Here is a 27,834-nt window from a genome sequence, read left to right as displayed (position 1 = left end):
CGTGGATTCAACGTTGATTTGTGGTGGATTCCACGATGATGCCACCACCCATTTCTCACTGGGATAGTGTATATTCATGGTCTACTTTCATCGGTTTAAGTTACTTGTAGACTGGAAATAGACATTTCATGTGTCTATGATTTTTCATGTACTCTCATGGCTGCCTTTCCAGGAATTATATAAAAATAAAATGTGCGATACATTTTCACATAACTAGCGTGGTTTGAGGATGATAAATCACACAATGTCACCAGAGAGTTAAGTTCCACAAATAAGAAATTCTGTTCAACATTTTATGCTAATCACCACAAATCCACTTAAAATCAACGTGGATTCCACGTGGGTCCATCCACTCAATATCCACCACCACCAAATATCCACGAGTCAACGTGGATTCCACGTGGGTTCCACGTGGATTCCACCACTCATTTCTAACTGGGAGTACAGTGACCATTCTGATTCCGTAGGTCTCTTTTCTGTGGCAGCACCAAGTAGACGCCAGATTATACGCCCGCCGGCCTGCGCAGCGATGTCAACTCACACGTCGCTCTGCGCATTTTCGGACGACGTCCCAAGAGTTCCATAAGACACAACGTTAGACGCGTCATAGCACCAGCGGCCCCCACCACTACCTCTCTCCATATAACTGCATGGGGATGGATTGGGACGTTCTGGCCAGCGCCCCACGGCTACAAATACGAACTTCTCGCGCTATTTCTTTTTGTGTTTTTCCAACACTTTCGATGTATGGGACTGAAAAAACGCATTGATTAATCAGATGTATAATTATAAATTAATGGATATTTATTTTTTTACTTTTTCAAATATTTGGGAGGGGCGGCGTCCGAGAGTCCTTATGGGCAAACCGCCACTGGGAATATCTGCATATATTACTAAGTATTGATGTTTTGTCTGACATATAGTAAAAAAGCAGGGATATGAATGGACTGATAACGGAGTAATGATAAATATTATAAACTCATACCGTCGGTCAAGTCACAGCTTCTTGGCGAGAAAATACTAAGTATTCAGGTCCTGTAACTTGTATATCAGGGACGATCTGCGGTATATCTGTATATAGTATTAAGTATTGATGTCTAGTCTGCCATATATCAAAAAACCAGCGAGACGAATGGACGGATAACAGAGTAATTATTAATATTATACAATTATACCTTCAGGCGAATAACAGCTTCGTGGCGAGAAATTACTAAATATTGCAGGTTCAGTAACTTGTATATTGGGGACGTTTCACGGAATTTTTATGTATGGTACTATGCATTGATGTCTTGTCTGCCATATATTAAATCAGCGAGATGAATGGACGCATAACAGAGTAATGATGATTTTTAAACACTTATACCTTCAGCGAATCTCAGCTTCGCCGCGAGAAAATACTTAGTATTGTAGGTCCTGTAACTGGTATATTAGGGACGATTCGCAGTATAACATCATATAGTACTAAGTATTGATGTCTTGTCTGCCATATGTTAACAAATCAGCGATGTCAATGGACGCATAAGTGAGTAATGTTAAATATTGTACACTGATACCGTCACTTGAGTTTTATGCTAAATGTTGGTAGCACTGCAGATGTTTGGGAAGAAAACTGTGGGCCAAGGTAACAAGGTAACATGAGGTAACACAAGTGTGCACGGTCTTAGAAAGTGTGATATCCGTCTTATTTTATTTAGTTTTATTAATTTCGATTATGAACAACCAAAGAAAATTATCTTTCCCTGACCTCTTCTCAATATAGTCGCATGTCATGAAGTGAGGGTCGAACTTAAATTTTGTTTTCCTTTTAGCAGTTATGATTCCATTGGCGGATGGAAACGCTCTGCAGATAAGATATTGAGGTCCCACCAACTAGCATTGATACGGAGCATATCTCCCAAGATGTTGGATCGATTCTCATGTTAAACCGAAGTTAACTTCTGTTTTCAAATATGGGCATATTCAAATCTGGAATACCATCGAGTGCGTGGAGAGCACTGGGGGCTATTGCTATTCCTCACGTGGCGGGTGGCATCAATGCTCTACTTATTAGACCACTCTCTGACCCATGGTATCAGGTAATTTCCTTTCGATTGTCACAGGATTTGGCACTTAGTTGCCCAATCCTTTTTTCTCCTGGATAACCTATTAAACATCCAATCCAAAATTTAATGTTGGTTTGGTCACCGTGCATTTTAAACGTTATTTGTTCGAATTATTCAGGAAATATGTGTATTTTTATTCCACTCTATATTTTATTTCATTTTTATTAACAATAGGAGTGCCATGATGCATTTTCCACAAAAATAGGCGAGGTTGAACTCTAGAAAACTTAATTAATGAGCATTTTCACATGAAATGAAAACTCCTATGGTCAGGTGCAAATTAAAGGCTTATATGAAGAAAGGACTTATTACGCACTTAAAGTAGATGATGACGAAATGAATTCTCAGGTATTTCTTGTCCAAGTGATGTTTTGTTTGGGGAGGCAAGGGTGTGGGTTGTGAATGAAGAACAGATTGGGTAAGCGACTCATTTTTAGTTGCCAGGGTTCTCCACTCTCTTGATTTAATCAAGGGACAAATCTGGCCACCTTGACAGCGGCTAGGGGAACGAGTATCAATGCCCCCACTCCATGGATAATCCCCCCCATTCCATATCATCAAAAGAAACTCGAGACTTTACCAAAAGGGTGGGATGAATAGGATATTCATGGCTATTTTTTAATTTTTCAATTTACGAATTTAATTATAAATTTTTATTTTTAAATGGAACTCTTGACTTATCTTAAAATTTTAAATCTTTAATTCTCTGGTAGTGGTACCATTACAATCTTCTTGGTCCTGAGATCCACGCTACACAGAAAACATCACAGATGTTTAATTTACAATCATATCATTCTTGTGCCAAAGCAGTGTTATTGATGATTAAAAAACATTTCACCTTCATTTTTAGGGAAGGAGGCACAGGTCTGGAAACATATGCTCAATTTCATAATGATATTTTATACTTATGGTTTTTTTCTACCAGTTAACTTCAGTTTAGTTATATTTAAGTATAGGCCCTTTGCCTTTGCATCCACTTGCCTAGTGGTAAAGAAAATCAACTGTCTAGTTATTTGAAGGAATTTGTTTCGTGATTCCTCTATATTTATTCCTCGATATCCTCAGATGTGATCGTTCGTGTGAAACATCAGATAAATTATCCGGTGGTGGTGTGTTAATTGGAGTACATCGTTTCCTTAAGGCTCAGGTTGTTAAATCGCCGGTAAACAATGTCGAGCAATTATTTGTGGCCATCACTGGTGCTTCCTCCAAAATCCTGATTAGTGCTGTGTACCTACCCCCCAAATCTCATCCTGACTGTTATGAGGCTCACGTTTATTCACTTGAAAACCTGTTAAATTCTTCTCAATATTCGGAAGTTGTAATTGCCGGTGATTACAACGTGCCAAATGTGAACTGGCTAAATATTACGGACAATAATCCATCCTATCACCAAGCCTGGGCCCTTATTAACAGTATGTCATTCTTAGGGCTTTCTCAAAGGAACTCTGTTCACAATAAGCATGGTACACTCCTTGACCTGGTGTTTACATCCTCTGACAAATTACACTGTGATATTGTATGTGATCCATTTATTGTCTGTGATAATTATCATCCTGCCCTTCACTTTGATGTGTGCTTGTCCAACCCCATTGAGCTGATTGAGTATTCAATGCAATTGTATGACTTCAAAGCCTGTGATTTTGAAAGCCTTGATAACTACTTGATCAATATTAATTGGCCCCAAATACTCTCTAATCAAAATATTGATAACGCGACTCACTCATTTTACAGTGTCCTCCACAATGCTATCCAACTATACACTCCTATCATTAACATCAAAAGTAATGGCTTTCCAAAATGGTTCTCTGCTGAGCTCCGAAATTTAATGTGTCTTAAGAAGCTGCATCATCAAAGGTTTAAAAGAACTGGGAGTCATTTAGACTATGCAAAATTTTCTGAAATCAGAAGGAAGTGCAAAATCCTATCTAAAGAGTGCTACTCTAAGTATATGGACGAGGTTAAATCATCCATTTCACATAATACTAAATATTTCTGGACTTATGTCAAGAATACCAAACAGATGGACAAATTTCCTCACCACATGACCTACGACAATATGATTGCTGAAAATTATAAAGAAATAGCTGACCTATTTGCCTCCTGTTTTGTCAAAGTTTACAGTAATCAACAGCCTGACAACTTAGTTATACCTAACTATGACACAACACTCAATCTGAGCAAGCTTCACATTTCTTGTGAAAACATTATCAGCAAACTGTCTCATCTAGATCTAACAAAGGGTACTGGCCCTGATAACATTCCTGCAATCGTCCTAAAAAGTTGTCGTCATTCATTAGCCTATCCTTTGTTCATATTGTTTAATAAATCCCTGGAAAGTGGCACAGTCCCAAGTGCACTAAAGACCAGTTATGTTGTACCCATCTTCAAAAGCGGAGATAAAACTGATGTGTTGAACTACAGACCAATTATAATTCAGTCTGTAATAACCAAAGTTCTTGAGAGCATAATTGTAGACAAAATAGCTCCTGACTTAAACTCGTTGATAGTGGAAGAGCAACATGGATTTCGGCCAGGTCGCTTCACTATAACTATCCTCCTAACATATCAAGAATACATAATAAATTCCATGTCCCAGCACTCTCAGGTTGATTCAATCTATACAGATTTTTCAAAGGCATTTGATAAAATTAATCATAAAATTCTAATTGCTAAACTAAAAGCATATGGTATAAGTGGTCAACTTCTAGCTTGGGTTGAAAGTTACCTACTTGATAGGAACTTGTATGTTAAAGTGAGCGGAGTTCTGTCCTCTGTCTTCACTGCCAATTCTGGTGTACCACAAGGGTCACATTTGGGGCCACTTCTGTTTCTAATGTATATTAATGATATCAACCTCCCCCTGCATCCATTCAAGTACTTACTATATGCTGATGATTTAAAAATTTATGGCTGCATCCGATCACTTGAGGATTGTAACAAATTGAAAAATTGTCTCTACAAATTTGAAAAATGGTGTAATGATAACCTCATGGTACTAAACGCATTAAAATGTAATGTAATAACCTTTCATAAAATTAAGTCTCCAATTATGTACGACTATAGCTTAAATAATGCTACTATCTCTAGAGTTAGTAGAATATGTGACTTAGGTGTTACATTTGATTCATCCCTGACATTTCAGTATCATATCCAATCCATAGTCATAAAAGCTACTAAAACAATGGGTTTCATATTCAGAATTTCAAGAGATTTTGATAATATTACTTGTAAGATCCTCTATTGCACTTTAATCCGCCCTATTCTTGAGTATGCCTCTATTGTATGGTCCCCGTTCTATAACATTCACATCAAAGCTATTGAGAGTGTGCAACGCAGATTCATAAGATTAGTATCCTACAGATTTAACATCCTCCCTATTATTTATGACTTAACACTATCCCTTCTTAATCTGTTACCTTTGGCAACCCGTCGATTACACCTGGACATAACATTCCTTCCGTCTACTGCATGGAGACATTGACTCTATTCATCTGGTAGAAATGATCCCTTTCCATGTCCCCATTTTAAACACTAGGCAAACATTCATGTTTTCACTCCCTCATTCCAATAGAAATTACACCTTCCACTCACCCTTAACCAGAACTATGCGGAGCATTAACTACAAATGTAGTAACATTGACCTTTGTAATTTAAATCCAAAGAATTTAAAGAGAAAACTACCTTTATTTGTGCATTGACTTAAATAATTTGTTCTTGTGTATAATGATAATGTCTATTTCCACTGTTTAACCCCTCAAGCGCGTGCGACACAGCATATGCGTCCTCGCTATTCCGTCCCTGTACGGTGCTTTAATCGTAGGCATTTAAACCACCCAGGGTGCTTTAATTTAGAGGCACTTCAGATTTTGTGCAGACATGAAGTAAAATATTTTTTTGAATCTTATCACAATGCAAAAAAAAATCCAAAAAAATATATTATATAAATAATTGTTTAAATTTTATCATTATGAACGCGTACTTACAATTTTCAGACCCATTAACTTTTTCCTGCTCCTCTTATCCGGTGGTTAATAGTTGACCTGCATGTGATACTGCTCAAAACAGGGTTCTAAGCAGAGTGAGGGTGTTCCTGGGCAGTTTTTGCATCTATATCTTGTCTCTTTTCTCTTTCCGTTTTTTTGTGCACACAACACACTTTCTTCTTTCAACCTTAAATGTCTCAGTTTTCGGGTTTTGTTGAACAAAATGCTGCCCGGTCAATCGCGTACATTCCGTATCGATATCCGAGGGCCGTCCTTTGCGCTGTTCTAAATTCTGCCCATGATACTTAGCAATTATTTTGTTCACTAAGCTCATTCTGAATGATAGGTAATCTTTGTTATTACCAGCCTTACGGTATAAAATGTACGCGTTCAACACAGCCGTATTAACTAAGTGATTGAATAATTTCTTGTACCACACTTTTGTCCTTTTTCTTTCCAGCAGGAACGATTCTAAAAGTTGATCTTTTAAATCTACACCGCCCATATATTTATTATATTCTGTTACACACATAGGTTTGTTTACACATTCTAGCCCGCCCTTTCGACTTACGGGTTGCATTTGGTCTGAATGCTTTGTAGTCAGCAATGCAACATCGCGTTTATCCTTCCACTTCAAAGCAACCAATTTCCCACACTTTGCACTAACAACTTCTCCTTTCTTTAGTTTCTTTTTGAGGTTTACTGGCATACCTTTACGCGTGATTTTCACGGTTCTAACAGCATTTGTTGTCCTCTGAACTAACCTATGGAAAAGATCGGGACTACTGTAAAAATTGTCCATATAAACACATCTACCAGAGTCTAATAGTTTCTCACACAAACTTAGAACAACTTTAGTTGAAAAAAGATCTGTGTCCTTTGTGATTTCACAGCCCAATTTTGTCCCTGAGCCACAGTAAATAATAAAATTCCATAAATACCCTGCGGAGTCACAAAGTTCAAACAATTTTATCCCAAACCGGGAAGCTTTCATGGGAATATACTGTTTCCACGACAGTCTACCTTTCCACAACAACAAAGACTCATCTACACTGATTTCCTTACCGGGAATATACACTTTTTGGAAATTATTTTTCAAATATTCACTAATTGGTAAAATTTTATACAGTTTTGGATACTTTTTTACAAATTCCTCATCGGTATTATCTACAAAATGGAGAAATTTGGTGAGCAATGAAAATCTTTGCTCACTCATTGCATTGGGAAAAAATGGAGTCTCTAATAAATGCTTTCTGCTAAAATACATTCTGAGGCCTGGTTTCTGAATTATTCCCATCAACATCAGTAAACCTAAATACACCCTTATTTCCCCTAGAGTTGTGGGGACCCACTTTTGGAAGCGCGACTTTTTTTGCTTCGTAATTTTCTCTTTCTCACGAGCAAGAAACTGTGCTGCGTAGCGGTTTGTCTCAGTCACTATAATTGAAATTATTTCATCATCAAAAAATAACTCAAAATATGCCAAGGGATCATCTATACACGGAACAGGCAATATTTGTTTTCCCACTAATTCACACGCAAAAGGTTGAGGAGGGTCAGCACTGTCGATCTCTTCCCAATTATTTTCTTGAAGATTCACGGAAAAATGAGAAGGTCCTTTGCTCTCTTCGGAACTGGAATCCAGAGAGTATCCAATTGAAATTTCCGAAGTAGTATCTGAGCATCCTGCGCTCTCTTCTTCCAAAGCGTCAAGCACTTGCTCATCGCACAACTCACGCGAGCTAGAAGCCATGGTCAACTAAAGAGGGGTAGAGATATGGAGTGGATTCAAGGCCGAAAAAAATAAATTAAAAAAAATCACCAAAGCAAGCGTAGGGGCGAAAACACCCCAACCCTTAGCCTCAAACGCCGTAAATAAGATACCAAGATGCGGGGATGCTGGCCGGTCTTCGAGGCTCCGAGAGGCGTTGAGTGACAATGCCTGGACGGACTATGCCTTCACTATCATTGCCTTGACGAAAGAGAAAGGAAACGATGGGGCAGAGAAGCAGCTGATAATGAACCAGAGACGAAAGCATTCAGCATCCCCACATGTCACACACAATCGCTAAGAAAGCACATAACCAGAGCTTGAGTGGAAGGATATCTTTCATTAGCATCCACCAGACGCTGACCCTAGAGGAAGCGTTTCTTTCCTGACATCAGCTAGAAAAAAATATTCTAAAAAATACGAGAACGCAAACACAGACTACACAGGGGCACAGAACGATAGCAGGCAGATGTGTCTCACATATATACTCACTAAAAGTACATATATGGAAGCTTAAGAGATAGGAATACCTAATGAAACATTCGGATGCATAGGGTGCGTCGCGCACGCTTGAGGCATGGCAATCGGACGACACAAACGCTGTGTCGCACACGCTGAGAGAACGACCACGGGCATTTAAAGTCACGCTTGAGGGGTTAAGAGATATGTGACTGTTCAATCTATTATTCTTAACTACTGTGTTTATTTTTTCTATTGTTGGTTTTTACAGCAAGTTTATACGATTATTCCTGTATTTTTAAGAGCTTAAAAATATTTCTATCTTATGATAATTGTACATTTTTGTAATTGGGTAATTTTCCCGTCAATAAACTATTATTATTATTATTATTATATTTGTATTTATTGCACAAAATATGTAAATACGTATATTGCACGTACACGGGCAACTACCCATTCATTAAGAAATGATGTGTATACAACATCATGGGAACCAATTGGAACTTAAGTTAAAAATAAAGATTAAAATAAAATATCAAAGCAACAAATTATTGTGGCTATTGTAACTTGACAAAAAATTAAAGATGGCTCAAATAGCAATTTCTCGAACTCGAATATTAAATCACTGCTCGAATATTCGAATACTAAACGATGAATTGGGAATGTTTGACTCTGTTGCCTATGCAGCAGGAAACAAAAGATTTTAGCGAGTAATTGTGATTTCCTTTCAAGGATTCAAATAGGAATTTAGCTGATTAATGGAATATTTTAATTTTATGGAAACAATTGGGCTTATAGTTGGTTCGACTAACATCTCTTTCAAATATTCTAAGGGGATATACCACTTCGCGAAAAAATGATGCCGTCTCGGCACTTACTCTGCTATGATGGATTTCTGTCTGATGTATACATTCTTATCTACCAAACACCATTTCAGCGGCACGCCCATTTGATACTCGGCTTCATCCAACTTCTTATTTTCAACAGGTAGCTCGCTTTACCCCCACTCCTGCTGCCAAGTGCTAGCGGACAATCAGAGGCGTTTTGCAAAATACACGCCCTTCTCCACCGGATTTTCTTCAATTATTTTCAGTCCATCTTTGGAAGTTCTCATGAGATAGACGATGAATTCAAATTGCTAGCAGGGAGAAAGTAAATATCCTGAGAAAATATCCCTTCGTTTGTAACTGTGTCAATAGAGATTTATAGCATAACTCATAAATTGTAACTTGATGTATGTTTTCGGAAAAAAAATACCGCATCAACTTCCGAGAAGCTCAGCTGCGAGGTTATCGAGTTTTGCCAGAATACTAAGTCTCCATTGTGTTTTGACTTTTATTTCCTGCGTAAAATGCTTAAATAAAGTCAGAAATGTGTCGCGTTTGGTCTTATTCTTTTTTAAATTACGCACACATTACTAATATTTCAATCCAATAAAGGTGTAATATCAATGCCGAAAGTCATTGTAAGATATCTTTTGGGCTAATAGATGACTCTTGCAGCAGTTGACCTCTGTAAACAGGGAACTTGAAGCAGGTAGGCAGAAAAAGGTCAGTGGGGGAGAAAGAGGGAAGGGTGAATCTCGATTCTATTATCCTCCTGTAACTTGATATTTTCTTTTTAAGCTTTTGATTTATGGTCTTCGTAATATGAACCCTGCACAAGCTGGGGCCTTTTGTGTGATTTCGGAGAAGCAGAAAGCGGCAGAGGAAGGGCCGAGGGCTGATGGATGGAGGGGGTAGTGGATTTTGGGAATTGTGCTACGTATTTACTATCCCACGGCACTGAAGTTCTCCTGGTGGGGGAAACCGGGGATTTTCAGATTTTTTCACCCGATCATTTTCGGTTACCCACTCTCTCCACTGCTCTAATCCACGAATTTGATGTAGTTCATCAACTTGCCTATAACGGCGCTGCATGCACTAAACAACTAGTGTTCTTTACATTTTTCCAAGTCAACTACCAACAACGTGCGTGCGACAGTGTATGGCACAAAATTCAAAGTATTCGAGAGCATACCTTTAGCATAATTATTCGAGGTCTCGAATATCAAATACTTTTTAGTATTCGAGGTATTCGAGTACTCGCAGATACCATTTGCACATCTCTACAAAAAATAGAAGGAAAACATTTCATATCTGATTAAGATTGTTCCTCAAGCATTGCTTCAACTTTGTAACCTTCATGGCAAAAATATCGATTTCAGAAGGAAATTCATTTCCTTCCCTCAGAATCCTAGCTATAGGGCTGTGGTACACATAATTGCATCTATAAAATTCTCTGTGGAATGAATACTTGCTTCTGGTTGCATGATTTGGTATTTGTAGGGATACTAATTCCAAAAGTTCGGAACCAGAAATTCTATTATTTAATAACTTTTGTAAAGGCCTGGTTACACGGTGCATTAACACGTACAAGTTAATGTACGTTTGCGTGAATGATTTTGGTGGACCGGAACGGAGCATGTACGAATGCATCAACCAAATTGGAGCAGGTTCTATTTTCTGTGCATGCATTCACACAAGTTGGGTGGTTACACGGTGCATTTTGGCGTTCATTCTCGTGTTCATACATTTAGACATTAACCCGTACGTGTTAATGTATCGTGTAACCAAGCCTTAGGAACATCATATCTGCCATGATGCACCGTGAAGATAGAGTTGAAATTCCTAAGTCCATGTATGCATCAGGGTAAGAGATATTATTGATCGAAGACATTAGCACTGACTTTGTGCATGCATAGCCTATTAAAACGTCTTGGAACTTTTTCAAGCCTATTTAAATGACACTCGTAAAATGGTGATACCACATGCTGCCATATTCCAAAATAGGTTACACAAGCATGGTAAATATTGATTTGATGCAGGTTACATCAAAAATATCTCTGGTGAATATGGTTATGAACCCTTGCATTTTATTAGCTCTTTTAGCAATAGTGTCAAATGTATTTGTCAAAAGTCATTGTGTGTGTAAACCATATGCCCAAATCCTTGATCTCCATAGTTTGGCAGAGTTCGGTATTAATGATGATATACTTGAATGATACAGGCGTATTGTTTCTGTAGAATTACATGCAGTTACACTTATTTATATTGAGTTCCAAGGCATGAGAGTACATCAGTTGGATAATATATTAAAGGTATTTTGCAAGAAAAGGCAATCAGTTTAGTATTTAATTTGTAGGTAAAGTTTTAAATCATTAGCAAATAGGAAAAAATGGACATGCCGGGTTGTACTTGCAATATCATTTATGAACGAATTAAACAGAAAAGGACCCAAATGCGATCCCCGAGGAACTCCAAAGGAGACATTGAATGTATTTGCAAGGTGTGATTCTATTCTCACAGCCTGCTTTCTCTCATGAAGGTAACATACAAAACACTTAAACAAGTTCCCAGAAATACTGTTAGCATAGAGTTTCCTTATAGGATGATTAATACTGTGTCAAATGCTTTGCTAAAATCCATGTATATGGTATCGACTTGCAAATAGAATGAAAGGCATTTAGGACATAATTCTGAAAGGAAATCAAATTGTGGTGGCAGAGCGACCAGCATTAAAAGCCATGTTGTTCATTCATTGTAACAAATTTAAAAATAGGACTGACATGGTCCAGGACAAGACTCAAATACTTTATCAATCCATACTTGATTGTATAGAGATAGGTCTATAATTCCTTACGTCTTAATTCTTACGTCTTCTTTGTTGCCCGATTTGAAAATAGGTACTAAATAGCTAATTTTTAGTATGTGTGGAAAAATTCCCTGAGACAAGGAAAAAATTGAATAAATAGGTGAGGGATTCAACAAGGATATCACAACAATAGCTTAAAACAAACGGTGGCCCTTGTTCATATTGAGAGCCTTAAGTTTATCAAACATCTCTTGTGAAGCCAGAGCAATTGAAGGTAAGTTAGAGATAGGTAGGGCTGTAAGTATCGTGTGAGCCAAGGGTTTATAGACTCCAGCAAGATTAAGTGGCAAATAAATTAACAATTTCGTTCCCATTATTTCTCTCAGTTGCCTGAAAATACGTTTTAATTGGAAGGCTGTTAGACTTTCTCACAGAGTTAGCATAGGTCCAAAAATATTTTATAATGTGTGGAATTGATTTTTGCACCTTCAATTAGTACATAATTATAATGGCACTTTTTGATATCCTTCTTGCAAACACCTCTGGCATTGCTAAATTCCAAGTAAGCACAGTGAGATTTAGATATCTTGTACTGTCTATGTAATTTTATTTTTGTGTTAATCATTGTGATAACCTCAGGTGTGAACCAAAATGGATAATTATAATGGTTTGACTTCTTCATTTGGAGTTCGTCGATGAATGAGTTCGTTTGATAGTTCAGTAAACATGGAAAAACTCTCATCCGCATCACAACCCAGCAACAAAAGACTGGAAGGCTGTTAGACTTTAGACGATACTTACAGCCCTACCTATCTATAACTTACCTTCAGCCTGCCCCATGTAAATCATTTACCTTTAAAGATGCATTGATTTTATTTTGATTTGATTGATTTTTGATTTGATTGATGCGTTTAGCTTTTAAGTATTGTATTTGGGAATTGTATACCCTGTACATATATATTTTTCAAATATATGTGTTTTAAGCGAAAAAAGGAAGGTAAGCATAAAAACATATGTTATAATCATTTCCTGCTTTGCATTCCTGAGCACGTGGTGCTAGTGCACTACTATGTGCAATGCCGGAGGCCTTGTTAAGTGGAAATAAATTTCTTAATCTCAGGAACTGAAGAAACCATCTTGGCGTCCACCCAGTGCTGCTTTTGCCATAGTTTGGTCCACTCTTTACACGGGAATGGGATATGCATCATATCTGATATGGAAGGATGGAGGAGGGATAAATGGTTAGCGAGTAATCCAAAGATATGTCTTATGGCATTCATTCTAGTTTATTAAACTAAGTTTTTGCTTTATCGTAGGTGCAGCCCGAATACCACTTACTCTTTATGCATCTCAGTTGGCACTTAACTGGAGCTGGAATCCTGTTTTCTTCTATTTCCGTAGCCTGAAATGGGTGAGTTTCGTACAGGAATGTGTCAATTAATTTTACTGTCCAAATCATAAATATAGAATGGCCTCAACAGATTTTGATTATCTATTTGCTGTGTTAATAAAATCATATTAAAGAGTGTGAACCCATTCTCTACATGTAATTATAGTTTCCTTATTGCCTCATTAAGAAGCTGGTAAAAAATACATTTTGAATTAGAAAGTTCAATATATTACAAGGATAGTTAAATAAGTCCTTAGAATCTCCAAGAAATTATTCTCTGAGTATAAAAAAATTAATGTTAACCAGAAAGCAGCACTGGTGACTAGTCAGCTGTAAAAGTTTCAGCTGTATCCAGCCCCCTAGTTTCATTGTTGTTACCAATTATGTAGTGAAGAACTTTCATTTGTTTATAAAAATGGATAAAAGGAATTTCATGCGTTGATCAAACACCGGTGTTCAAAAGGGTTAACGCTGAAGGAAATCAAAGCTGAGTTGCTTAAAGTTCATGGCACATCTCATTTTGTGTTTGCCACTACTTACAATTGGGTGAATGAATTTAAACTAGGCCGTACATCCAGAAAATTAACATTGTTCCGGATACCCTGTGGAAGTGTCTACCACCGAAATGATTGACAAAATTCACCATATGGTTGCAAGTGGTAGACGAATCAAAGTGCGCGATAATGATAAGGTCACAGGCATATCGCAATGCTCAATTGCTTCAATTTTGCCCAAAAATTTGGGTGTGAAAAAAATCTCGACAGGATCCCTGCCACGTTTGCTCGCAGTTGAGAATAAATGCAATTGTGTGGTAAACTTAGAGGCTGGTTCAGCACTTTTCCTTCGCCATCCTGAGGATTCTCTGTGTGGATGCATAACTTTTGATAAAATATTGATTCATCACTAGACTACAGAGACAAGAAATGGGTAAAATAATGGAATTTTGAAGATGAACAGGCTCCAAAGCAGGCAAAGATGGTGAAATGGGCCGGTCAGGTCATGGCAATGATATTTTGGAATGTATGCAGAATAATCTACATCGATTCCTTTGAAAAATGAAGATCGATAACGGACAAGTATGTATTATGCATCGTTATTGGACCGATTGATGGCAGAAATCAGGAAAAGTGTCCTTATTTTAAAACAAAAGATGTTCGTCCTTCAGTAAGACAATGCATGGTTGCACACCAGTTCAGTTGCAATGGCTGAAATTACGGAATTATAGTTTCCTTTATTACAAAATTCACTCTATTCACTAGAATTGGCTTCCAGTGACTCTTTCTAATTTCCAAACTTAAAGAAATGCCATGACGGGCAAAGTTTTGCATCAAAGGAGGAGGTTATCACCCAAACGAATGCCTAGTTTGAGGCTATCCTGAAATTCTACTTTCGGGATGGCTTAAAATACCAGGAAAAATGCTTAAAAAATTTTATGGAGCTGAAAAGAGATTATAATGAAAAACATAAAAAACTGACCCAATATAATTTTTTATACCTCTTTCTAAAGTGTTAATGAACAACCCTCTTACATAATAGTCATCAGCCTGTTGGTTCGATGGTAATGGAGGCTGCATTTTTCCGGGTGTCTTTGTATCGCTGTTGCGATGGAGATTATAGTTTCTCCTGCATTCCAACAGGCATCTTCAGGTCAAAGTGTTAGATACAGTCTCTTGGCCGCCATTATATAGGCAGCCCGGCAGTTCGTGTTGCCGCTGATTGGTCGCCTCGCGACCAATAACATGTGGGCATGAGGCGGAGAGTAATGATAATAATAATATCTTTATTTGCCCAACGATCGAGTACATTAATGATGGACAAGATATAAGGCACGTCAAAATCATACGTATACATATTGTGACGATACGTATCATCAGATGAATTTGCCAACTCTAATGTTGGACGATTTCGATCCCCGGCTCCACTGGTTGGAAACCATCGGCGATAGTGCATACCTTCACGTAATCCACTGACAGTGGATGGATCTTACCTAAAAGGAAAACCACGTGGGTTCTACGGCATGCGATCACGAAAGAAAAGGAAAATATGGGAATTTTGAACCGCAATGCGAAGCACTGCAGAAACAAAACGACTTTGCTCAGATTGTGAATGGTTTTACACGTTTATTGGCAAAAAAAGAAAATAAAATGAACATAAGCAATTTCCTCCTTAAATCTAATGAGGGATGGAATGATCATCTGTTTGGATGACACACTGATGGAAAAAGAACAAAAAAATGCAATACCCCACCAAAACAAAAACTAATACTAATGCATAACAAAATTCATAATGGTCTCTGTAGGAATCTCTACTACAATTATGAATGTCGGCTTGATTGTCCAACTTGAATTTTACATGCTCCACGTCCGCTCGTACTAAAGTGTCCAGCGCTATTAGAATTTTAAGCACAAACTGCAAGGACGGGAGAATAATTATACAGGTTTTATGGCTTCGTGGCAAGCTTTTTTGACGTTAAGTGAAATTGTTCCTGATTCACTGTTACAATCGATCACCTCCACACGAGGTGTCTTCTTAGCGGATGAAATGCTGGTTGGAGTATGGAGAGTGGATAATTCACGATCCAGGGAAAAGGGGATTTGTAGAGTACTTATGTGTCGAGATGTGGCTCCTCCTCTAAATCACCGCTGGGCGCGTCATCTACCCACAGGCTTTTGGTTGCCTGAGGTTTACGGGATGATTGGCAGATTGGCGTTACTCGACTCGACGAAATCTCCTAGACACAGCTCCTCGCCCTCCTTTTCTCCCTCTCTCGCTCCCCGGTGCGCTGCTGACCTCTTCTTGCCAGGCTCACGGAGTATATCAGACTGCCTCCTTGCACCGTCCACCAACATATCAACCCCGACGCCTTGAGCCGTCATTCACGTGACACAATAGACAAATGACATGCGAGATCCTAATGTAGTTGAGAGCAAGGCCGCCTGTCTAATGCTGTGCCTGCGAATTTGGAATGAGCAAAAGCTCGAGACAGGGAACGAGCGAAGTGAAAAATCGAACGAAAGTAAAACATTATATGTGCGGGTCATACTGTCACAATATATTGTGACAGAACATGAAACGCCACATATTTTATAGGGTGGTGAGGGCATCAATAGTCCCGAGTACGGAATGATCGAACCATTGTTGATTACTTTGAGACACAAAAAAAAATATATTTTCCACTTGCATAACATACACACACATTTGTCGAAATTAATTACCCTGATGAAGATGAGGTGAACGAAAAATGCACAATATGATATGATTCAATTATCCCCCTCCAAAAACAAAAAGAACAATTCGTGATTTATAGAATATGTGGGCTGAGTTTATAATATGCCCAAATCAAGTCTTTAGGCTGCTTTCGTGATCACACTGAATCAGATTTCTGACAATGAGTCAGCAGTTTGTTGATAGATACGGCGCACCGAGACAGAGAGAGAGAACCAATATTCTGGCTACACAGTTTGGGAAGTAGTTTGGGTCTGGGCGAACAAGCATGAGGACGGGTCTCTAACTGCGACGTTCTTACGATTTCGTCGGAGCCTGAGCAGTAGGAGCCGTCAATGATGCGACGAGTTGGACCCAAGTGTCCGCGGGATCGACGGCTGTCTTCCTCCCGACCTCTGGGCGTTGGTCCCGTCTGTCGCTCATCTGCAATCTCGCTCCGCTTCTGGCTATCTCCGTAGAACAATCTCGTCCTCCCACAGCACTCTCTGGTCACCCCCAGAAATGACGACCATCAGGCACGTTACCACTCTCGTTCTTTCCCCGTCGACCGGGCTAGGATTTCTCGCCTTTAGGCTCTCTCTCTTTGCGTATTTATACTCATGTGGAGGGGAATTATGCACAAGGGATGGGGTTTTTTTTTGAGGTAAGAGGGGTTTCACTTGTGCCTCTCCGTCGAGTGGGGCAACCAACGGTCTGTGCTGACCAACACAAAACACTCGTTAATCACATATACCTCATGCCCGGGGCATGACAATCTATCCACACACACACAGTCATATGCACGCTCACCCACACATATGCGATCATCCCCTGCTCGGGTTATTGCTCAGCGAAGGAAATACCGGACATATGGTCGGTATGTCACAATATGCATATATATGCATGCAAACATATCAATCAGGATATTTACCTGTGCACATATTTATATTAAAGGGTTAAAATGCATCGTCAAGGTATTCATCAACTGAATATTACATTGTAGTCAATAATAGTTTTTTCAACTTACAATTAGATTTAGACGTATTAAAATTATTCACATTTTTAAGATCTGTAGGCAATTTGTTGAAAAGTTTGGTGCCCAATTCTTTGGGCCCCATTCTTGCAACTTAAATGGTATGTACAAAATTGTGATGAATATCACTTTGAGATCTTGTGTAATGACTATGTACAACATTATTCAAAGTAAAAGTCTCTTCAAAAGAGTCTCTTCCACGTGCTGTGGAGTTAGTAGCTATCCTCTCGATTGAAATTATGAGGATGTTTTCATATTTCAATCACCTCTTGAATGATCCTGGGAAAATATCGGGATTCTGTGGTGATTACTTTTGTCTCTTCCCAGTTGATGTTGTGTCCTGGTTCACTCAAAGTATGCTCAGCCGCAGCAGACAGATGGAAATGATTATTTTTCACTGCTCTTCGATGCTCTTGTGTGCAGCACTTCACAGCTCTCCCGATCTGCCCGACGAATGACATTCTACAACTGCATTCAAACTCGTATACTATTTCCTAGGTAATATTTTCCCAGAGAATCCTGATATTTACCCAAGATCATTCGAGAGGCAATTGAAACATCATCATATTTTCAATTAGAAATGGGTCAGTTCCGGTATCCGGTTCTCAATGCTGCAGGTTCTTGGCCTGTGGAATTTGTATCGAGAACCAATCACATAAAGTCGGTACTTTGTAACAGCTTGAAACGGTGGCGAGGATTTGAATTTGGTGCCCTAAGCCAAAATGGTCTGCAGCGTATTAATGCCAAAAAGTGAAAAAAGATTAAAAAATGCATATATTACTTTCCGATTGCGTGGCATCCAGGTTTTTTTCTTTTGAGAGTTGCTGGAAAACACGCGCACCTAGAGGTGCGTTTACACTGTGTAACATGTTGTATAAAACAAGTTACGCACAGCATGTTTTACAGAAAAGTTAAAAATCTGAGTAACATGTTACATGTAACATTGTGTTATAAAATAAAATATCGTGTTATGCAACAAGTTTTTGGTTTCCCACACAAAGCGAGATACAAATCCAGGATTGTGAAACAGATAGCTTGATAGTTTACTATTGATAATCGGCAAAGGGTAGTCATTCTTTCATAAGGCATGATAAGTATATCGAGTGAAATATGTTTTGATTCGTATTAAGAATATCAATTTAACTGATGTGTAGTGCAACCTTAGAGCTCCATGTCACCCTCTTTTCAAGAAACTCTCCATTCTCCCAATTCCGTGTGTTTACATGTTGAGTGCAATCATCTGTGCTAAATGCAATCTTGGTTTGTATGCTACCAACAATAGTATTCACGACCACTAAACCAGGAACTCTTGCAATTTACATGTAAAGTTCATCAGAACCAGTGAAACCAGCCTTTCCTCCTTTAACGTGGGACTACTTATACTATACAACAAGCTTCCTAGAAACATTAAGAGCTTGGAAAAAGTGTCTAGTTTTAAATTTAAGGTGAAGGAGTTCTTTTTGATGCATTTATTTTATTCTATTGACGAATATTTAACTATGTAAATGTATATATGTTCTGTACGGGTAATGTTTATTATTATTTCCTTAAATGTCTTTTTTTGTAACTAAACATTGACATGCCGTGTATCATGGAACATGTATGTACCAAGATCTCCAGACAAATAAATATTATTATTATTATTATTTATATTTCAGAGCTTGGTTGACATGTCCTTTCTGTGGTGCAATGTTGCAGCATGCATATTTGAATTTTGGAAAATCAACAAAACTGCTGGAATACTTATGACACCATACTTAGCTTGGCTGACCCTTGCACTCTCACTTAATTACTGCATATGGAGGGACAACAAAGAAAACCAGAAGAGCAAAGCAGAGTGATTGGTGGTGACTATATATAGAAATCATTTTTATTTCCTTAAAAATGAAATATGTAATTTTTCTCAATGAGTTCTGATCCACTCTCCTTGTAACCTTCCCAGTCAATAATGGTAGATACTATGGGTCAATAAAGTTTCCCAAAGAAACAAATAGCTACCATAGTAACTTTAGTTGAAAATTTAACTTTATTGCTCTCAGAAATGCAGAAAGACTTTGATGTTGATAATAGACTTATCAAAGTCAGTTTAGTTTAAAAAATTGTTTTCTACCAAAATGTTCTCTCCGGCTTATTCATGATGATTCCATAAAACTCCTCAGGTTTTAAATAACTTTATTAAGCAGGACATAACCCTATCCTGCCGGCGCCTTAGAGGGGAAAATGTTTTTCCTGCTACGAGTAACATAAGAATATTTTAAACCCCTCTGTATGGAGCTCTTGTTTGGCGGAGGAGTTGCCCAAGTACATATTCTCTTCCTTCTGTTTTGGGATTCAACTCAACTGGGCACCCAGCAATTAACCCTGGACTAGACCCTCTAACCCCATCTATTTTACAGTCAACTTATTCCATAACTAGTGTTTTTAAAACCAAATATTGCTTTTAATTGTCAATGATTTATACTTCTATAGAAATGACTAAATTCTTTTAGAGCATTGTATAATTTTAAACCAATTTCCAGAGTTGACAATAACAAAGTTACTAAACACATGGTACTAAGACTCAAATATTGCTATAGGGCCTGGTTAGACTATACATTCCATAGGAATTAATGTTTGTATCCATGAATGATTTTGGTGAACCAAAATGGAATACATACATATGTACAAATACATTAAGCAAATTAGAACAGATTTTATTTTCTTTTTGTGCATTTGTAAAATTTGGATGGTTACTATGTTGCATATTGGAGTTCATTCGCATGCTCATGCATTTAGACATTAACACGAATCAGTGGCATAGCCAGGAATTTTGTTTGTGGGGGTCCAAAACCAGGGGGGGAAATTTATGAAAAACAGGGTACAAATTAATGGGTTTTAAACTAATTTTGCCGCTTTTCATTATCAAAAAAGCTTCATTTGTTAAAGAAATATTTTGTAAATTCGTGTATTTTCAATACATATTTTGTTATCTTTAATGAAGGAAAATAATTGTATTTTTATATTTTGGGGGGGGATCCAGATGCCTTGGACCCTGACTCATCACTGACACAAATGTGTTTATGTATCCCTTACAGCATTTCGAGTGCTACTTGATTCATTGGGAAACTTTAGTGAACTTTAGTACATATGCAATTGTATTTAAAATGAGCAGCTTAAATTGGAAGTTGATACAACCTCTCTGGTGCAGTATCTAACCAGCAAAATTTAGTCTTTCAGTACTAAGTTGCTGTCAAATTGTCTAAAATTAGCAGCAAAGCCATTCATGACCCTGTCACTAAGCTGTTGATGCTTATGCAAAAAAATATCAAATTCTCGATGAGGCTGAGGTAATGGGCATTATTTTAAGCTGTAATAATAGTCTAATATCAAGTGAATTATTTTTTTTGTAAATTAGAAATTCATGCTGAAAGGGAAAAAAATTATTGGTGGTTGGTAAAATCCCGTTAGAATTTTATCTTTTTGATTGGTACCCTATACGTAATGTCTTACCAATTCAGAAATGGGAGATGTTGACAATTGTCAGACCTGTGGGGATTTTATTTAATCCTTTCAATGTATATGAAATTAGAAACAATGTATTTTGGTTAATGAAAAATATTATCATCATGTACATATGTATATGATTTTCATTGCCAACTCAATGAATTTTTGATGGATCTAAATAAAACTTTGTCCATGCACCATTCATCATTGACACAGAGTTTCTTAGGAATGTTTAAAAGCCGAGCAATCTCTTGAGTGCCTTTTACTACCCTAACTCCTACTTTTAAGAATGCTTAGAATGTTTGGAGGGGCTATCCTTTGCAAGTGAGGGCCTGAGGGCTCCTAAAAAAATTTAGCCATTTTATGCAAATTTTGAATTCTGCTATATTATTTAGTAATTTCAACATTCAGAAAGGTGAGATATCAACTCCTCAGCTTTTGCCCTCTGCCTCAAATTGAGAAGTTTGATAAAATTGTAAAGTGATTACAATCCTGATTTCCAACATCAACATATATCTGCACAACTATATATTATCAACAGCCAATGACCCTCAGATTGATTTGACTCTGTTCTCTCCTCAATTCTACTATGAGCAAGGACAGAGCCAGAAAAAAATTAGAAAGGTTTCTTATGGAGAGGGAGTATGTTTCAGGAGGAGTCATTTGGATGGGTTACTCTTAGGCCAATGTCTTCTAAACTTTTCACTGGGATTCAAAGTACCTCAGCTCCCTATCGTCTTTCCTATCAGCATACCTTGCATTTCTACCTACCTAGTTCTTCTCTTTTACATTCTTCATCATTGCCCCCATTTATTTCATAAAAGGCTTTACTTTTCCATACTTGCCGTCTGCTTATCCTTCCATTACTGTTGTCATGAGACTATCATTCATTGTCATGAGACTAATAAAGTTTTTTATCTTCTTGCAGTTTTCATAAGATTACTCTTCATCTGTTCTTAGGACATCTTCATCTGTCCTCATTGCTCACTTATCAATCCAGTTGATATTCATAATTCTTCTGTTTTACCACCTTTCAAATACTTCGACCTCCTTATTATTATCATTGTCCATGTATCACTGCTATGTAGAAAGATGTCCAAAATTTAAGTTATAATGAATAGTTCCCATACTTCTATACTATGCTGTGAGTAAGTTCTTCTTTTTATGAAACTATCCCTTGGAATGGGCTATTCTGGTGATGTTTTCTTTCTTGCTTCTTCCATTACTGTCTATTTGGAAAAATGCAGAAAATAAAAAAAAACTTTCACCTCTTCAATTTGTTGTATCCCTAGCTAAAAGTTAGTTGTGGCTTCTTCTTAACTGACATGTTCTAATTTAATTTTTTCATAAATTTTTAGCTGGTCCTTCTATATTTTATTAATCTTCTTTCTCTCCTGTTCTGTTTATAATGAAAAACATAGAACTATAAGTATAACATAGAGCCTTGGTATAATAATTGTAAATTGTGATGAAATTTTTGTCAAATCATTGCCAATTCAGCATTGGAACTTCGTAGTGAAAAGTTAGCTACATAACTGAATATGTACATACATATTTACTTATGCCAACACATGTGATTTTGTTAGTTGGACCAGAATAAGTACATATTTGTTGGAAAATAATTATCAGTATCATGAAATATTTATGTACACATATGTTATGAATTGGGCTCAGGTACATTCTCCATTATATGTATGTGTATTATTCTAAGATTTTTGGAGAAAAAAAAATCCTTTATTAATTCTAAAATGTACCCAAAATCAAATGGACACAAGATATGCAACATCTGGTGTTTGAAAACTCAATAAAATTTTTAAATTGTAAGTTGATTTTTTATTTGGATCATCTTGGTATTGAGTGGCCATCACTTTAGTGAAATAGATGATGGGGTATCAGCATTGAAATGACATTGTAAAACCAAATATGATTTTAACTTAGCTAATATTGAAACTTTGAGCCATATAAGCTTGAAGATTTTATAATTAAGGCAGAGTAGAAACTTAAAAAATCGGATATGACCTCTCCAATATTTTTTCAAATTCATGATCATTGCAAATAGTGTCCAATCCGGATTTAAGGTTTTTCGTATATAATGTTTTTCCGCATTTAGTATTTATTCTTTGGGGTCCCAATTCATTCCCTATGCGAGCAATGTAAAAATTATCCTCATTTAGTGTTTCCGTATTCTGCATTTTTCTGCATTTGGGGTCGTAAAAATTTTCCCGCATAAGATATTTTTGACCGATTCAATGTTTTTTCATTATGATTGATTCAAATGATTATTGAAATCTGTAAATTTCTACTCAACAACAGGAAAATTCTCATGAAATTCTTGCAAGAGTCAATTGAATCTACCAGGGAATGCTTCTTCATCACTATTCGCCCACGAACGTAATGCTTGGAGCTTCAACTTGCCAGCCAGCCGTGTTATTTTTCTTCACATGATGTTTCACTTCCCTTATCATCCAAACACTTTGTTTCAAATTCGATCTAATGGAGTTAGTGATCCCTTAATAATCTGTAGCAAACTTATCTTTCACTTCTTGAACTTGATTTCGATGATTACGAGAGGACTGATGACACGAGTTATTCTCCAATGGCCACTACTATGATGGTTTTCTGGAAATGTTTTTCATCGATGGCTTATGCACCTTTCAACTTTCATCTCTAAGCTCTACAGGAAGTGCATTGTTAGGTCAATATTTATCTAGTCCGCTATTTTCCCTTCAAAAGAGGAGGCCCAATATTACTTGTGCAGTTGACCCGAAGATTCTTTCTATAATCCATTCCTCAGTCAGTTTCTATGGATGAATCAAAAAAGAACTGAGGAAGTGTTTCCCCTGACATGATGGTGGGTGAGTGAGTTTTTCCACAGAGTTTCTCTGTGGAAAAACATAATATTACATCGTATTTAAATATCCAGGATTCCACTTGCGACATGCAGATGACTATCATCGATGTCGATCCAAAGATCTGCTACTATTTATAAGTCAACAGAGTGTGGCAATCAGAGTTTTGACAACTGTATCACAGTTCATGACTACATAAATTGCTCACACTGGAAAAAAAACACTGCATAATTATGGTAAAATTGATGAGCACGGAAAAATACGAAAATTCACTAGGAATTAGATAAATCTTAGATATTTACTGCTTTTCGCAAAGAATTTAACGGATCATAACTATTTTTTGTCTTAGATAACAAATTATTCATTACAATATTGATTTTCAACATTAGTTAAGGATTTGTTTCAAGTGTGCAACATAAAGTCCAAACTTCGAACTGCAACTGACCTATTGATGAGCCTTTCCGGGGATAATTCCTTTGAGTGGCTGAAATGTCATCTATTAATAATATTCCCAAGGTAAAGCCCTCATTTTCCTCCATTGTTAGGGACTTATTTCCCTACGATTAAAAATTGGTGAAATGTTTTCAGAAGTTAAAAAACTTCCACCAAAGGTAAAACATTTTGTTGGTTGTCTACGGGGTCGTTTACTTTAGAAATGGCCCGAATTAGGTAATACCCTATTTTTGGCGTGGATCAAAAAAACCTGTTCACAGGAAAATGCTTGAGTTAATCAAATAAATTGAGATGGTGGATTATTTTGTGTAATTCTTTTTGTTGTGTTGTTGTGCGCAAACATTTCCTTTTTTATGCACTTCATTCCTGAAATAAGAAACTCCAAACAAAAGGATACCATTATCTTAAATTTGTCTCCACTTTTGCATCAACTTATCAGAGCGAAAATATTCACGGATAATATTTCATTGACTCGTTTAATCTTGCCCAATAAGTTTCACAAAGTAGCTTAGTATCATCACTACCAACAATAAAATACTATCGGTGATATTATCTTTCAAATTTGCTTTTGTGCCAGTACTGTTCTGCAGAAGGCTGCAGAGCTTTGTCAAAGGAATTATTGAGTCTTGCATTGCTGAATATTAAACCCTGAAAATGCCTATTTGATATTCGTGCATATATGCACGAATATCAAATATATCGCCTCTCAAAATTTCATCAAAATCCCTGGAGGTCGAGTGGATACTTCCCTAATGTTGTCTCACTGATAGCCTATTTGTGTAGTTTATGAATATAGAACAAAATTCTTTAAAGGACTATGACCCAGAATGGTGAAGCATTCAGAATTTAAGAATGTTCTTTCAGATGGATGGATTATTTTTTTGCGGAAGCGATGATTAATTTAAAGTTAGATGACATAATTTTGAGTTTTCAACTAAGAAGGATGCTTCATTTTTCACTCACAATCATCAATTTGGGGATCCCAGGGCCCCTCTGAAAATTATCTCTCTCTTCTGCCTAGCTTTCTAACCACATTATTTGAAGTGTATGAGACCGTTTCAACACTTATACGTACATACATAGTTGCATGATGTAAAATTGTTTTCAGTAGTAACGGGAAAAGCCCAGCAAAGGGTAGAGGGAAGGATTCGTAGAAGACGCAGCTTACCAGACAAGAAAGATTTACCTCCTGTTGTGCCCTGCCCCCTTTTGCCCAACTCATCTCTCTCTCGCAAACGGTCCGAGTAGACTTACATCTTCCCTCAGACCGAGGCGATAATTGTCTTCCCTCTTCCTTGTCAAACAGTTCTTGGAGGGGAAATAGGGGAGAGTGCCTGTCGCTGAGGAGCCGTGCCCATGGTTGGCTAGCCCATGCAGGAGTACATCTCTACTCTCTCTCAACAGCAATTCACAACAACACATGTATATCATTTTCCCCATAAGGGCTGGCCCTCTCTACTCCTCTCTGATAGTACCTTCTGAAACTAAACGAAAGATATTAGTAATTATTAGCAGTACCATGGACCTCCGCTTTATGATAGGTTTGACTTAAGATAGATTCGGCACATAATCTGAACCGATTTTCCATTTGCTCTTTAAAATTTTAAAGATTTTGTTTCTACTTGCTCAATGAGTCATCAGTTATGTAATTTTACATCATCTGTTCAGGAAGCACATTTATAATATAGCAGCATTTACATACCCTGTTGCGCTTTAAATTGACTCATCATCCTCAGATAATGTCAATTCAACATGCCGTAGATTTAGCTTTGTGATATGAACTCCGGAAAGTACTAATATCATAAAGTGAGGATCTGCTGTTTTATGAAAACAGCTAATTTGTCTACCTTATATGAATCTCAGTTTTGAAGGTGGTGCAACTCAAAGGGTATGTTTATTTCCTCCAAGCTGGGTGCACACCAAAATTTCTTTATTTATTGTATGTACATTAGAAGAGTCAAATTATTGCTCTACTGTTTGTTTGAAAAATGCAGAGGCATATCCATTTGTTGTATATTTAGAATCAACTGCAGTCTAATTCAAATAACTTTGCAGCCAAGATGTCAGCAATCCTAGTGAACTTTTGAGCATTGGCAGCTGGTGGTGATATATCCAGGGCATTGAAGAAGATACACAATGATGAAAAAGGGCATGAAGTTCAAATGAATGCTGCTAAATGGCACTGAATGCAACGACGGACTAGGATCCTGTGCGCAGGTAGCGTAGGTGGGAGCTACACTGCTACACCACCTGTGACTCACCAAATATGTGCATGCGCACTCGCATCGTGTTGGGTCTGCTCCCAAAACCCCTTTGAACATTGCATGCCCACCCGAATATGCGGCCGGCGCTATGCCACAGGATCGCACACTTGTAGAGCGGTGAATTCGCCAAGGAAATAGCAGCAGCGTTTTGAGCGTCATATCCCATCTCTGTATGGACAGGATTTTTATCTTTCTCTTTACAAAGGAATACATAGTCGTCTTTTATAATCCATATATCTTTGGGTGTGCAGTTGCTAACATGCATATATGCACACGCCATATACACTCTCATATATTCTCTCAATATGTGGGATGGTCATTTTGGGTCAGGGGTGGATTTAGGTTGTTATTTTGGAGGGGGAGGGTAGTTCACGATACTTTCCTTAACACAGTGGTGTGGAGTGCCTGTCAGCATCAATTTGACTGCTTATAAACGAGTGGCTTTTAGATATTTCCCAATAGGGTAGTTTCCTTCATCAAAGAAAATGAAAGGCATTGATTGTGATTTGTTTCCCACCATTAGTGTATTCATAATATAAGATAAACATATCTGATTTTAGAAATTCCAGTTAAGACGAATGTTATTGGTCAATTTTAACCTCATTTGAAAAAGGCCAGATTGGCGCCCATGCGATGCCACTCCACATGACGTCACAGGGACCTAGATGCTATACGAATAGTCAGGAGTTTTACAACGTCTGATGTTACCAATGCATGCATGAGGTACAGAGCTCAGTGAAACAACTCTTAATAATCACCTATTAAAATTGCCTAAGGTTGGAAAGTTTCCTTCGTTCGATAGGGTATTAATAATCCTTATTCAAGCCAAACGGTACCTGCTAGCAGGGTAGTCTGCTACCTGCTAGCAGCTTGCATTGTAGCAGCGCTCATAGCCTCGCACCAAGGTGGCCTCACATGGTGGCAGCCAGAACCAGAATGATGTCACAAGGGCTTTTCCCAGTATTCATACTTATCCGTCATGTCTTTGTGTGCTTGAAAATTTTCACTTTTAATTGCAAAAAATACATATTGTCATTTAAAAATCCAGAAGCGTAAAATATTTACTCCAGGAGTAATAATCTTTTGATTTAGGCAGTTAAAAAAAAATAGGGAACCACCCTATTCCCCTTAAACATTGTTCGCTGATATAAGTGATTGAATGAACTATGGCCGATGAACAGTTGAAAGAAAATAAATTCCCCAGGGC

General features: G+C 37.5%; 1 protein-coding gene across 4 annotated transcripts; it reads left to right on the top strand.

Annotated features, from left to right (window-relative positions):
* Positions 1-1,615: 1,615 nt before the first annotated feature.
* On the top strand, positions 1,616-19,584 carry LOC124153439 (translocator protein-like). Of its 4 annotated transcripts, none has more exons than XM_046526591.1 (5): positions 1,616-1,639; positions 1,809-2,075; positions 13,072-13,192; positions 13,268-13,362; positions 19,237-19,584. In XM_046526591.1, the coding sequence occupies exons 2-5, from the start codon at positions 1,950-1,952 to the stop codon at positions 19,417-19,419; spliced, it is 525 nt and encodes a 174-aa protein (XP_046382547.1). In that variant the 5' UTR covers positions 1,616-1,639; positions 1,809-1,949; the 3' UTR covers positions 19,420-19,584. The 4 variants fall into 4 exon arrangements, with proteins under 4 accessions (XP_046382547.1, XP_046382546.1, XP_046382548.1 ...); XM_046526590.1 differs by having other exon boundaries at positions 1,626-1,667; positions 1,812-2,075; XM_046526592.1 differs by lacking the exon at positions 1,616-1,639 and adding an exon at positions 1,650-1,667.
* The last annotated feature ends 8,250 nt before the right edge of the window (positions 19,585-27,834 follow it).

The sequence above is a fragment of the Ischnura elegans genome, chromosome 2 (assembly GCF_921293095.1).
Source record: "Ischnura elegans chromosome 2, ioIscEleg1.1, whole genome shotgun sequence".
Taxonomy (NCBI): Eukaryota; Metazoa; Arthropoda; class Insecta; order Odonata; family Coenagrionidae; genus Ischnura; species Ischnura elegans.
Note: the sequence above shows the minus strand (reverse complement) of the source record. Positions and strands in the feature narration are given on the sequence as shown.

Excerpts from the sequence above, each read along its gene's own strand:
- LOC124153439 (XM_046526591.1), top strand. The coding sequence starts at position 1,950 with ATGGGCATATTCAAATCTGGAATACCATCGAGTGCGTGGAGAGCACTG. Across the intron at positions 13,193-13,267 it reads GGATGGAGGAGGGATAAATG|GTGCAGCCCGAATACCACTT; the intron begins GTTAGCGAGTAA and ends GCTTTATCGTAG. Across the intron at positions 13,363-19,236 it reads ATTTCCGTAGCCTGAAATGG|AGCTTGGTTGACATGTCCTT; the intron begins GTGAGTTTCGTA and ends TTTATATTTCAG.